We start from the raw sequence: 14,370 nt of genomic DNA on the forward strand, positions 1-14,370 counted from the left end.
CTGTAGTGAATATTCTACCCTGGAAAAAGGTGAAGCAAAGAGAAAAATGTTGTTGATGTTAGGGGGGACATAAGACCCCACTACTATTCTTCACTGCTGGAATTTTTAGTAAACTGTGTAAATAACGGATACAGTTGATTCGAACTTTCGAATATTGAGAAAAAGAAAGTACCACTAAACTTAGAGCAACGCGAAGCCTGGCTTATCTAGTATAAAACATGAAATTAACTAATCAAGGACTAGTGCTTACATGTTTTGTCAAGTCTTAACCGTTCTGATTACTCCCATTACCTACTAAGTCCCTCTCTTGTGTTACATGTTACAAAATCATCTACCTTCCATTCCCTACAGCTGCTTCTGCTTCTATTATTAACATTGACTTGCACTAATTTTCAACAAAGCCCAAAGGCAAGCCAAAAATCACATGATAAAACACCCATTAGCATTTTCATCACTGAAAATCTGCAAAATGTCCAGACATGTTGCCTTCTTCATCACCCCATCAATCTCTTGATGACTAGTTGTTGCCCACGTGTACGGTGGTGATGGAACATGATAAAAATTAGGAGCCAAGCTCATGCTAGCACCTGCACTGCCACTCGCAACATGCACCAGAGGAGAGTTGTAATCCATCGGATACAGGTATGCCTTCTGACATGTATGGCTGCGATCACCTGGATGATCCAGAGGCTGAGATCCTCTGCTTGCAGGTGCACCAGAGCCTCCTGTAGAACCCAAATTACCCCCCCTGCTGTTCTCATAATCTTTTGGCTCTTTGCTTTTCTTCTTTTTGCTGACACTACTTTTCTCACTTTCACTGCTCTGAAGCTTCATGGCCGGAAATTCCTTGCCGCCGGCGGTCATTTCCGGCGAAATATCACCGGAAACCTTAGGTGGGTCGGCCTGAGTAGCAGTACTTGCTCTGTTTTTGGCAGAGCTAAGCTTGAGCGCTCCAACTTTCTCACATGGGTTCTGCTCATCACTGTGATTTGGGCCTTTCTGTTTGTCCTTGTTCTTGGCTTTCACGGAGTGTTGGTCTTTGCCAGTGAGATTTCCAGGCCATAACTCTGCTTTCTTACCTGCTTTCATGATCAGCTTCTTGATGAGGGTCTGAACGTCGACGTTTCCAGTGACTGTAACTCTGTTTTGCTGTGAGTCAATAGCTGTGGTGTAAACACCTGCAGAAATTATTAGTCAAAGAAATATAGTCCAAATCTTATGTTAACAGTAACTCTTTTTTTATTTGTTGATTTTTTTTTTTAAAAACAAACAAAAAAGAAAGTTCTTTTCTTTTTCATCCAAATGTGTACCATCAATTTTTTGTAGAACTTTCTTGACTTTCCTCTTGCAACCTTCACAGTGGATAGAAACTCTCAATACCCATGTCTGGAAAAACCAAAGAGAAGTAAAAGTTAAGGACTAAAATGGTAAATATCAAGCTAGAGAAAGAAGAACAGTAAAAACTCATGCATCATCAAACAGAAAAACAGCAGAACAAGAAAGAAGGAAAGATGAAGAGGAGAAATGGGCTTGTTTTGTGCATGTAACAGAGAAGTGTACCTGATATTTGAGTGATTCTGAGACTTGTTGAGCTGAAACTAGGGAAGCCATTGGAAAGAGAGAGCTAGCAGCAGCATTTACCAGAGCTTAGAAGGAGAGCTAAAGACACTGAAGAAGAAGGTTCAGACTGGAAGAGGAAATTAAAAGGCGAGTTTTGAGTGAGACAATTAGAGTGTAGTGGCAGAGAGCATGGACGATGTGGTCCGCAATGTGTACACCTATGTAACATCTAAAGCTGCAAGGAGCTCAGCTATCAAAGTTTTTTTTTGGGAAAAAGGATTTTCTGCAGTTTTGCCTCTTTTGTATATTGTCAATTTAGCTCTTTAACAGTTTTTTTTAGTAAATTAAGAACTCCAATTGTTTAAAAATCGCCAATTGAGGACCTACCGTTCATTTTTTCAAATTCCATCCAAACTTCCGTCTAAATTAAGGGTAAATTCGTAATTTAAAGAATTTTTATTTTTATTTTAAATAAAATGAAAAACCTCACCTACCCAGCCCCACCGTTGATGCATCTCTACCCTCCACGCCCCTCTCTGTCTTTCTCGCCCCTCCCATCTAAATTCTAAACTCACCCACAACCACCACATCCAACCCCATCACCATTTTCAACTTAAAGCACACACACAACACTCTTCCCCATAACCCCAAGCTCTCTTTGTCTCTGTCTCTGTCCCTCTCATTTGTATATAGAAGATAGTTCAAGGTTTGAAACTATTACCATATAGTGCATATCAGGCCCATCATCATCAATTACTACAAGAACACCACCTGTTGGTGCTCCAGTAGACACGATTTCTACCTTTCCCCCAGTATGCATATGCAATAATGCACTCTCAATTAAATTGTTCAGAGCCTGTCGCAAAGCAGGTTCTTCTACAGCAACTTGCAAGTTGATAGAGGGGGAAGAGAGAGAGAAAGGGAAAAGATAGAGGGGTAGAGAGACAGAGGGAGAGAGAAAGAGGAGGGGATGGGCAGCGGCGATGCTAGGGTGGGGTGGAGGCGGGCGTTCATGAGAGGGTAGGGTGGCGGTGGCTGGCGATGAGAAGATGGTGAGGTGCTAGGGTTTGGGGATGAAGATGAGGGATGTTTTTTAAAATTTTTGTTTATCATTTTTCATATTGTTTTTAAACAACTATTTAATACCACTATTTATTGACCCAAAAAAAAAAATACCACTATTTAATTTTCCGCAAAATTACAAATTTACCCTTAATTAAACGAAAAAGTGAATGGCGTTCTTAAGAATCTGACGCAGAAAATCCTTGAGAAAATGACATAAAGATACCCCTATTTTTCTCAATCTTTACTTCTAGCTCTCAAGAAAAATGATGTATATTATAATTTCCAAGAGAAGCAGGGGTAGTAATTTAGATGTTTTACTTGTACAAAACCAATATGTCTTTGTTTATAGTTCAACATGTTATGTCATTGTATCGTTGAGATAACTCAGTACATTAAGATTGTTTAAGGTGAAACTAATATATAGCTCAGATATGTTTCCATATTTTTGCCCCAAACTACAAAGCTTTGTGGATCACATGCACTTATGTCAGGCTCCACGGTGCAAACATGACAATAGTTTGGATAAGAAAATTAACTAGCATTCTTTTTTTCCTGCAACGCCTGTAAATGGAAAGCTAGTTTGGTCTTAGTCCTTTTTGTGACAGCACCTAATCTGTTGCTTCCCAAGGAGATTGAATTCAAGTTCAGACCTACCCGCTCAGTTGTCCACCAACAACCACAGCCTCTCAAAAAACAACCAAAGATAATACAAATTATAGGAAAGTGGCTCGTAAGAAACTTGTAACTCAAGTGATTAAAAGCATTTATTTATGTATTTACAACAAATTTAGATCCAGAAAATAAAGCAACTCAAAAGCAATAAATGGACCTAGGACTAGACAACTCGTATTCAATCAACAGTAAAGAAAAGGAAAAAAAAAACAGCTACATTCAATTTAATTTCCTCCTTTGGATTTTGGATATAAATATTCCAACGACCCCCAATTCCTTTTCATTATTAACGTTCAGGGAAGCTAAAATCAAAATGCTTTGCATGTACCAGTGCTGATGAATGGGGCTTACATAATCATTACGACAACACTAAATATATGCTCATGCATTCATGAAGTTCATTTTATACCATTGTAATTTGTATTGCATTGATGATAGTAGGAAAAATGTTGATCGCTCACCAACCATCCTATTGACTAGAAAAACCGTCTTGCAACAGGGTGTGTATATCCCTCTTCCTATCACTCGTCATGTGACTCCGGTGTATGTAAGTTTTTCTTTTTATCGACCTAAGTATATCACTCGCAAGTGACTAGTGACCCCTATATATGTAAGTTTCTCTCTATCGACCCAACCCAAGAGTCAAAGCCACATGTGGTAACTTCACAAGTTACAACCCCAGTTTCAAAATGGTGTCACTACTTCTCCCTATCTGCATGCAAAGAACATTAATTAACAACTGTTGACCTAATTCAATTGCATTTTCACAAGTTGATACAAATTTTCTGGACAAACAACTGACCAAAGATGCTACGAGGGCGAAAAAAGAAGATGGATTCTTGAGGGATTAAACCGTTAAGTAAACACGCTATGTTTTGCAAAACACTAATTAGCTAATGTGTTCTCTATCTTTAACATTACTCAAAAGAACAAACCATAATCTAGTAAGGACCGAAGGAAAATTGATGCTTTGCATTTTGCACCCAATTGTAACACTGACTGATCGCCCAACAATGCATCTATTTTTCTTATAAAAATCCAAATTGAAAAGCATTTGTGAACCATGAAATGGTAGCATGGATGCAAGTTCTAATGGAAACCCATGATCCCATTGATTACCGATAACACCGATAATGAGTATTAATTGATTAAGCATTCCTAAAACAAGAAAAAGTAATTCATCTCATATTCAGTGTGTATTGGCAATGGAAATCCACAAATGAGAGTAGAAGAAAAGCTGCATAGAGAGAGAGAGAGAGAGAGAGCTGCTTAAATTGAGGATACTGCATGCTCAAGGGTAAAGCCTATCTAGCTCTCAGCTTCTTTAGTTCCAACCTCCTTAGTTGAAACATTTGATTCTTTGTCACCATTTTCTTCAACCACAGTATCTTGGGTCTCTTGGCCTTCTTTTGTTATCTCCTGAGGAACGGCAGGGAGAGGAGCGATTGAGGAATCAGAAGAGTTGGCGGCCATTTGAGATCAGCAACGATTTCTTGTGTTATTTGAGTTTTGGGGTTTTTGAGTTTCAGTGGGAGAGTCAGTGGGATGGGAGTAGAGGTGTCAAACGGGACGGGCCGGCCCAGCACGGCACGAGCCCAGCCCGTTTAAATGAGGCACGGCACGGCACGAGCACGAATATTAATGGGCTGTGCTCGGCACGGCACGAAAACTTGGGCCGGGCCGGGATCAAGAAATAGGTCCAATGGACCAGGCCGGCCCATGGCTCGACATGGGCCGGGCTTGGCCCGAGCCCGCTTCAAGCATGGCACAAGCCCAAGCACGGTCCAAGCACGGCCCATTTAGCATTTTTTTTTCTTCTCAAAAAGTCAAAATGCAATAATTTGACATCTAATGTCATTGTTTATATGTTTTTTTTTTAAAAAAAAAAAAATCATAAACATATATTTGATGTCTTTCATTTTAGGGAAATTACTTGAGTCCTTAGTTAATTAAACATATCAACTACAAATTAATTAAACAACATTGGACTTGATATCTAATCAATACATATGACATATACGCTTCTCCTATAATCAAAGCAAAACATTTCTTCACATATAAAATAATAAGTTGTTTAAAGATAAAAAGTTCAAGTGGACTTTGCGGAGTTGGACATTTTTTGCCCTCCGCCCCTTCATATTGTTTGGATGTTTGATTGATTAATGTTTTCAAATAGTTCATAATTTCTTGTCTCTAATTATATTTTTAATGTTTATAATTTGAATTATCTAATGGAAAAAAAAAATCAAGTGAAAAAAATTCAAATTAAATGGGTTGATTCTTGGGCCCGAGTATGGGACGAGCACGAGCACGGGCACAGCATGAGCCCGGCCCGGCCCGTTTGAATATGGACATGGGCTTTGGGCTGGGTCGGGATTAATGATCTTATTAAATGGGCCGGCACGGCACGGCCCGATAAATTAAATGGGTCGGCCCGGTACGGCACGAAAATGTTAAAAGCACGAGTTTAAATGGGACGGGCCGATCCGGCACGGCCCATTTGACACCTCTAGATGGGAGGGAGGAAGTGCAGAGAGAGAGAGAAAGAGAGAGAAACAAGTTAAATTTAAAATTTTGAAGTTTTGGAGATGTCAAAGAAGTGTTTACTGTTTGACTTTTTGACTGTTTGATTCACTATTCGACTTTGTGTGGAATTAATTTGTCGGCCTTGAGATGGGGTGACGGAGGGATCGTACCATTCGAGCCTTATTTTTCATGCTTTTCCCGAAGGTCTGGAGAAAGCTGCAATCAATAGGATTTTCCTAATCCTCCCTTCCTGAAAGGAAGAACGTGAAATTATTTTTTCTTTCCGTAGGGACCAGAAGATTGGATCTAGCCGTAAGAAGAATGCTTGGCTGATAAATTACTCACTTCTTGGTCTTCGTGTCCTCTATGTCCAAAAACTAAGAGAAGAAAGACAATCGTTAGTCCTTGAGCCAATTTATTTGGTGTGAGCCAATTTATTTGGTGTGAGCCAAAGGGTCTTTGATGCGTAAATTAGTACGATTATACAAAGAGAATTAGGGTTTATTAGTTCAAGGATCAATTCCCTTTTCCAAGAGATGGAGATTGGTTTATATTTGGTAATTTAGTGGTTGATTTACCACCGTAGGAGGCTACGTGTTCGATGTGGATTGGGGGTGTCAAGACCCGTTGATGCGCACGTCAAGTCAATTAATCGTTTGACTTGGAATGTGTGAGATATTTACCCAAAGTGAGTAAGCATAATCTCCTTGATTACCACATCTACAGTTATTGAGGATATACTCAAGATTTAAAATTTGAGCTCATCTTTTAGCGGTGTGCTGCATAAAGATATGTCATGTTGAGCTTATCCCCTTAAGCCTTGTATGGCATGGCCAAGGTTAGACAGATGTCCGGGCCCGCATTGGACTAGCTTGTCCATGGCTTTTGCCCAAAGAAAGGCATTGGAGGCATTCGTGGGCAGTTTGGACTCAAGCAGAGCTCATGCTCTCATTACCATGGTAGTGGAAGTGACTTCTACTAGCTTTGGGGTGATAATTTTAACTACCCTTATTTAATGCTTGATTAGATGCTCCGTATCTTTGCGAAATTCTATAGAGAGAGTGCCATATATAGACTCCTTATGTAGACCTTTATATTAGCCACATGATTATTTCATTAAACTTAAGTGAAGTTGCGATTCAGATGAATCATGCGACTAATATGAAAGTCTACATCCATGATTCATATATGGCACCCTCATCAAAGAACGACTCTCGCATCTTCTCTCGCTCTTTATCAAGGAAAATTTAGTCCACGTCGTTGGTTTTTTTAATTTTTAATTTTGATTATACATGACATCTTGTTTAGCATACGATTATTTGCTCACACAGAAGTCATATACATCCCCTCAACAACCGGCCCACACATGAAATCTAACCAATACAATAATTTTTCTTTCAAAAAAAATAATATTAAATATTGTTCTAACTATAAGTAGTGAGAGCCTCTCTCTAATGTGAGATAAAGGGACCAATTTATGATTGTGTTGGTGTTTTTTTGTTGGAAAATTTGCTTTATTCAAAACATAGAAGGCATCTTAAGAAAAGAAAAAAAAACCCAAACGTAAGAGACAAGAACAAAAACGTAATCTTAAAAAGACATTGGCGGCCCTAAACCATGATTGGGTTGAAGTTGGGCTACGCATACCTCCACTATCCTCCTCACAAATTATCCAATTACTTCAAGCCTTCATGGGATTGCATAGGAAGTTGCTAAAGCCCAATGCTACTCTAAAGTTTGTTGTTGTTTCGCCTTCATGAGTTGTTACTTAATCTCTATAAATAATAAACAATTACAGTCTTTTATAGACGCATAAAAACAATAGATTATTATAAATAAACCCAATTCTAGACATGTATTTATAAAAAAACCCACACACTATTTAAACATAGAAACACACCCAAAATCAACAATTGTATATTTTTTTGGGTGTGTTTATAAATGAGTTTTGAGTGTGTAATGATGGATTTTGGGTGTGTTTATAAAGTGTTTTTGGTGTTGGGTGTTTTTATAATTTCAGCCCCCATTTTGGGTGTTTTAGTGAAACCCCCTAAAAACAACAATAATGATAATCGAACGGCTATAAAATTTTGAAAGGTGAGGAAAAAGCAGAAAGGCGCTAGTGCATTGCACGGCTGCCCCGCTGCCGGCTTTTTATAATTTAGTAAATCAATTGTGTTTTCATTTTATTTATTTTCCCATAATACCCTCCTCTGGAAACATCGATCGCCATTTGTGTAACATTCCACTTTTCGCCCAATCAGGGGTGTTGTCGTCATTCCACTATAAACCAGTCAAAGCCGAGACATCAACGGCACAATATAATTACAGGTCCTTTACGACTCAGGTCCACCCAAAATTAATATTCTAAAATTAATCTCTTTATCATTTTTTTTTTCCCTGTCCCTTTTTTTTTCTTTTTTTTTTTTAGTCAAATAAAGTAAAACCAAAAGCTAAATTCTTACTTCACAGGAAAGAAACAAAACCAACCAGAGCCTACAATTTGTCTGCTTCCATCTCCCTCCTTTCTGATCTCCCTCCCCCCAGCTGAGAGCGAGCTGACTCAGTGCGAGGAAATGAGTCAGGAATCGTTCATATACAGCTTTGTGGCCAGGGGCACAATGATCCTGGCCGAGTACACTGAGTTCACCGGCAACTTCCCGGCGATTGCGACTCAGTGCCTTCAGAAACTGCCGTCCTCCAACAACAAGTTCACCTACAGCTGCGATCACCACACCTTCAATTTTCTCGTCGAGGATGGCTATGGTGCGTAATTCAATTCTCACCTTTTAGCTAGCTGATCTCCCTCTATGTATCATTTTCTTTTTACTTTCTCTCGGTTCCCAGGAAGCAAACACTCTGGGAGCTTGAATTGCATGTGGAAGTAGTTGGATCTAGTGCGAAACAGTACAATTTTAGTATGTATGATCTGGTTGTGCTTGGTTTGTTGCTGAAACTTGAAAAGCAGTGAACTTTTTTAACTGGGTTTTGCTTGGTTTTCTGAGCTTCTCATAAATTTTGGTTTTTTAGCTGTTTGAACGCTGAGAAATGGAAAAAAAGATTAAAATTTCGAATTTTGAGTTGTTTTGCTTTCCGACAATTTAAAAGAGTTTGTATTTCAGCTCAGTTTAGTAGGATTAGAAATCAGTTGAGTTCTGGCATCAAGCGTTAGTTAAATTGTTCAAAAGAATGGAATTCTATGCAAGTAATTGTAGAAGTTTAAGGATGGAAGAAGTACTGATTTAAGGAACACCTTTTGTTTAATAAAGAATGCGAATAAGCTCGTCCTTGTTTAGATTCTGGAAATTCAACTCCTATTGTGAATTATTATTAATTCACTTTCAACAGAAGAAAAACAATTATGTTATTCTCTAGGATTCGTATCGCAGTCTGTTACTTTATGTTCGTTTAGTACTAGAACCTATATATCACATCACACCATGCATCCCACTAGTATGCAGCCTTGAATATAAATGAATCCTCCACAGAGTTTTAAACCCCTCACCTCACTATAAATAAGTATCTATTAAATTAAGGCTTATGAAAATGAGTATCAGTTTGTGGGGGATCAACAGCTTAGTTGATAAGACATATTACCCCACATCTATGGTGGGAGTTCAAATCTCGACTCTAGACTTTTGGCCTCCTTCAAACGAAAAAGGAAAAGTAGTTTCAGTTCTAGCATTGTGCGGTTGTGTCAGTTGGCAATTGAGATTACCTGTGAATTCATGTAAACATAGCACAAGCACAGGAGTTTTGTCATACAGGTCTTGGGGTTGAACCATTTAAATAGCTAGATGTTTGTTTTTATGATGTTTTATGCCATTACTCTTTGCATACAAATCTTTCATTGAATAAAAGCTTTATGTTATTTCTGAAGCAACCATTAATGCTAGTTCTTAGTTTCTAGATGAAATGGTATTTAACGAATCAGTACTGCAATCTGTTATTCTCTTTTGTTTTCTGTATGCGTCTATGTGTGTGTCCAAGTCAGTGCACTTTCAATCAGTAAGTTTTAGTGGGCAATGTATGTGGCATCAAACCTTATATACAGTGTTTTATTGAATTTGCAGCGTACTGTGTTGTTGCTAAAGACTCTGTTGGCAAACAGATATCTATTGCATTTTTGGAACGAATGAAAGCTGACTTTAGAAAAAGATATGGGGGTGGTAAAGCAGATACGGCTATTGCCAAAAGTCTTAACAAGGAATTCGGGTATGTTCATTCAAGATAGACTTTATGTAATATATGCAAGTATCTCTATGCTTTTGAGGGCATTTTTCTGTCCAAGTGGTCAACTAAGATGGATTTGTAAATTACAGACCAATTATGAAAGAGCACATGAAGTATATTATCGATCATGCAGAAGAGATTGAAAAGCTATTGAAAGTGAAGGCGCAGGTTTCAGAAGTTAAAAGTATAATGTTAGAGAATATTGACAAGGTAAATAAACCTCAATGAGTTAAACGTGGTTTCTGTTCTCAATTATAGTGCATATTTTGATTTTTCTTTTAGTTAGTAATTTTCCATCTGCATCTACACTACATGCTTTTTTTTGTTTCTGCTAACATACACATAGGTCTAATTAGTGATGTTGCCACACAAAACTTTTATTTTCTTTAGTAGAAACTGTAGAAACTGTTTCTTTTAGCATACATGGGCCTCTCCCCTGTTTCTAAAATTTGGCCTCCCTCAACATTTGTACTCAGAAGACACACTGATCCTCACTAAGATGGAGACAAACAATTAAGAGTAATGGCGTTATCAAAGAACTAAAATGTATTTATTATCTTTAATCAAGTAAGTTGACGAATTTAGCCTATCAAAAATCTATGAAATATTGTATAAAGCAGACTTATATTAGACTGCTGAGGTCACAATGGATCAAAATCTTCCGGTTAACATTTATTTGTAAAAGAAAAGTACTTGAGAGAGTTGTGACCCACCAGTTGTGGTGTCAATTGGCTTCATCATGAATGTATGTGATCTATTCATGGTGGTGGTGTTGGGGTTTTCTGAGGCTGGTGGAAGTCATCCCACATCTATGGTGGGAGTTCAATTCGCAATAAAAAAGCACGGAGTATCTTTTGGAGATTAACTTTTCCAATAATTCTTTTGGCAAGGGAGTGATCTGCGTTTCAACCCATACCTGCCAAGCTTTTTCATAAAGGCAAGTTAAGAAGTCTCTTTATCATAGTCTGGCAAAAAAAAGAAGTCTTTTAGATTTAGTTCACAACCTCTTAAACAGAGGAATCTCAAACTAAGAAGGAACATAAAGATATAGAGAGGCAAGGAGATCTTGCTGGTTCGTTAGTCTATTCTTTGAGTGTGGTTTTGTAGTTCACAGATTCCATGGATTGTTGGAGAGGGGCTACTGGGGCTTCTGTGATGCTGTAAATGTTGCTGTGCTGTGTGCGTTGTCATTTGATATTCAGTTAACTATTTAAAATTCACCTGAGTATAATTCTTAGAAACAAATGGGAGGTCCCTGTATTTGTACTATATTGCAGTGGAGTTTGGAGTGATTTACTTGTTTAGACCAAACCATTTCATCCAAGGACCAGAGCATCTGGTGCTGTAACTGGAAGATGCTCTCTCTGCTTGGAGGTAAATTTGCAAACTGAGTGTTTAGTTAAAGAGGAGGGGTAAACTAAGTTGCCCTATGCTACTAGCATTAAATTTTAATTCATTTTTCCTTTAACTAGGCCTGGTGGTGCTGTATGCGTCTCTTCTTTTTTGGCAGTCAACATCTTGCGTGTATCAACCTTGCTTTATTAACTTCATTTCATCATTTTGAAGGTTCCTTTCATCTGTGTCGGTTTATTATACCCTCCTAACTAGGAAATAGATGTTGCATTTCATGTTAATTCCTCCCGTACATGTTTTTCAGGCCATTGATAGAGGGGAAAACCTGACTGTTCTTGTTGACAAGACTGAAACCCTTCGTTCTCAGGTAAGTTGAGGCAAGAGAGCAACCCTGCCCTTTTATCTGCCATATATATCTTAGTTGAGTACTGAACACCCTTGTGTGTTGCACTTTTCAGGCCCAAGACTACAAAAGTAAGGGGACTCAAATCAGAAGGAAAATGTGGTATCAAAACATGAAGATAAAGTTGGTCGTTTTCGGAATCCTGTTGCTTCTGGTCTTGGTAATCTGGGTTTCAATTTGTCATGGATTTGACTGCACAAACTAGTAATAATTAGTCACAAAGCTTTGCGTTCAAATTATACCATACATGGGCTTCAATTCAACTTGTGTTGAAAAAGGAGGGAGGGAGGGGAGAGACAGTGAGAGAATTCTTACATTCTGGTCTTTATCAAATTGTTCGTTATGTTTCTAGATTTTATTTCAATACAGCAACAATGCGAATGCGGTTTTGGTGATTTTTTTTATTTTTATTTTCAAAATTTCAGTTGACTGATTAGATCAGAAGATCCCGCATGTGTTCCAAAAGAAAATTTTGTGAAGATGTTATACAATTCAATTCACTTCAATTTTTTCTTCCCGACTCTTTTAACATATAGTGTGACTTTTATGATATGGGTTCTACAAACAAAGAGTTGGGGAAAACAATCTAGTTTGGCAGGTCAAACCAAATAAATGTTGTTGATGAAAAACGCAGTCTGGTTTGTTTGAGACATCCGTTAAAATTGGAACGATGCATAGAAGATTAGCATGGCGGGAAGCATAGAAGATTAGCATGGAGGAACCATACATGGAAAATTAGCATGGTGAACGATACATAGAAGATTGGCATGGCTCATGCGCAAGAATGACGCATGAATCGGAAATGGTCCAAAGTTTTTGTTTAGAAAAAAGAGAAAAAAGACAACAAAATGACAATCTAATGAGGGACTGATTAAAAGCGGACAAATATTAATGACAATCTAGTGAGAGACTGATTAAAAGCGGACAAATATTAATGACAATCTAGTGAGAGACTAATTAAAAGCGGACAAATATTAATTAGAGTATTCAACTCAAACATCCGATTCCTTCTTTCATCATCATCTTAAGAAAATTTAAGCGTGAAAGAATGGCAGCACAAAACGTCGGAAGGTATAAAAGACAAATAAGTAGAGCTATAGGTTATGATTTAGCAGCACCATAAGTCATGGCCTGCCAACCACACCACTAAACTCTTTAACTAATCATTTTCTTCTGTAATGTACCGACCTTAAAGTAGTGAGAGAGTCCCATGAAATCAAGGCAGGCGTAGCAGAAGAATATACGGAAGTAAAAGTTTGAAAAACAGAACACTCGACCTCACAAATTCAAACTCTGGAACACAACTTTTCTGAAACAAATATTAAAATAAACTCGAGTCTACATCTCGCCCTAATACTACATCCTAATCAATTGGAAATTTCGCACAGAAAAGTGATTTTGGAGCTAGGTTTCCCTTTTGGTGAGTAGGGTTTGGTTAGGGGAGAGACTTAACGACCCCCTAAGAAACCATGGAACTTGTTTATATATATATCATTATTTATATATATATCATTAACGACTTATAGCCAGATATGGATTAGGTCAGTTGACCAATACATGCAGTGTGTTCGTCCTCTTCCATCTCAGTTAGATCGAACCTGATAATGAGTTCATTATTTCTCTTTTCTTTTTTCTTTTTTTATAAAAAATTGGTGAGATTAATAGATGAGGCAAAATTGAAACTGTCAGTTTGTTGACATTAGTTAATACAAACATGTAATGCATATGCTTCCATTTTTCAACATTCCTTTTCTTGCCAAAAGGATAATATATTCAATGTGTGTAGTCCAGTTGGGTCTCATGTGCATGTATATATATATATATACATATCTTCTTCCAAACTGTTTGACAAAGTATTGCATGGCAATGAATCAATGATGGCATTGATATGACATAAGCTTTGACATTGCCGTCAAAATCAAACTCACACATAAGAAGACAGAAAGGATCCCTCTCCCCATCCTTTGTGGATAGGAATCGGATGATATAAAGAAGAAAACAAAGAGCTCCCTTCCCTTGCTAGCTATCAGTTGGCGCCCGATCCTTTCATTCATTCATACTTTGTTGCCCTTTGGAATCAGAAGAAGACCATATCATTATTAATTTGGAGGAACTGACCACTCAATGAAAAGTCAATTCTAGCCCATTCAAACAAGGGATGGGGGATGGCGGCTTTTTGCCAGACGAATGAGAAAACAGATGAGCTCGAATTTGTGCTCTCTCATGACCCTTCATGCATCGATCATGGCCTCTCGCCCGTACGATCTTTTTGACACACGTTGATAAGCCTCTTATCCACACGAGTTTTTGGTGCCTCTCTCTCTTACTTTCGTTTTAGGGTTTGGATAGTGGAAGATCTCTCCTCCATAACGTTCTTTAAAGCACATGTTGCTTGGACATGCATGGCAAATTGGCAAATTGTCAAATTGGCATGATATATGGCTCCAAAAACTCTGGATTAATTCATGCATGGCCATATATCTCGGAAATGAATATGAGAATGTTAGTAGGAAGAAGTAAATTGTGTAAGGATATTAATAGCCTATTAGGGCTTTGAT

General features: G+C 38.0%; 2 protein-coding genes and 1 pseudogene across 2 annotated transcripts; 2 read left to right on the forward strand and 1 right to left on the reverse strand.

The window, feature by feature from the left end:
• Positions 1-154: 154 nt before the first annotated feature.
• On the reverse strand, positions 155-2,703 carry LOC110746076 (uncharacterized). Its single transcript, XM_088255194.1, has 3 exons — positions 1,561-2,703; positions 1,311-1,386; positions 155-1,178 (listed from the first exon to the last, which is right to left on the reverse strand). The coding sequence occupies exons 1-3, from the start codon at positions 1,609-1,611 to the stop codon at positions 421-423; spliced, it is 885 nt and encodes a 294-aa protein (XP_088111320.1). The 5' UTR covers positions 1,612-2,703; the 3' UTR covers positions 155-420.
• A 5,575-nt stretch (positions 2,704-8,278) lies between these two features.
• Positions 8,279-12,236, forward strand: VAMP724 (vesicle-associated membrane protein 724). The gene is made up of 5 exons (XM_021946282.2): positions 8,279-8,589; positions 9,897-10,038; positions 10,146-10,266; positions 11,714-11,776; positions 11,868-12,236. Exons 1-5 carry the CDS (start codon positions 8,400-8,402, stop codon positions 12,015-12,017), a joined length of 666 nt encoding a protein of 221 aa, XP_021801974.1. The 5' UTR covers positions 8,279-8,399; the 3' UTR covers positions 12,018-12,236.
• A 297-nt stretch (positions 12,237-12,533) lies between these two features.
• LOC148297319 (U6 spliceosomal RNA) lies at positions 12,534-12,629 on the forward strand (annotated as a pseudogene).
• Positions 12,630-14,370: the final 1,741 nt, after the last annotated feature.

The sequence above is a fragment of the Prunus avium genome, chromosome 1 (assembly GCF_965620075.1).
Source record: "Prunus avium chromosome 1, drPruAviu1.hap1.1, whole genome shotgun sequence".
In the NCBI taxonomy this organism is placed as follows: Eukaryota; Viridiplantae; Streptophyta; class Magnoliopsida; order Rosales; family Rosaceae; genus Prunus; species Prunus avium.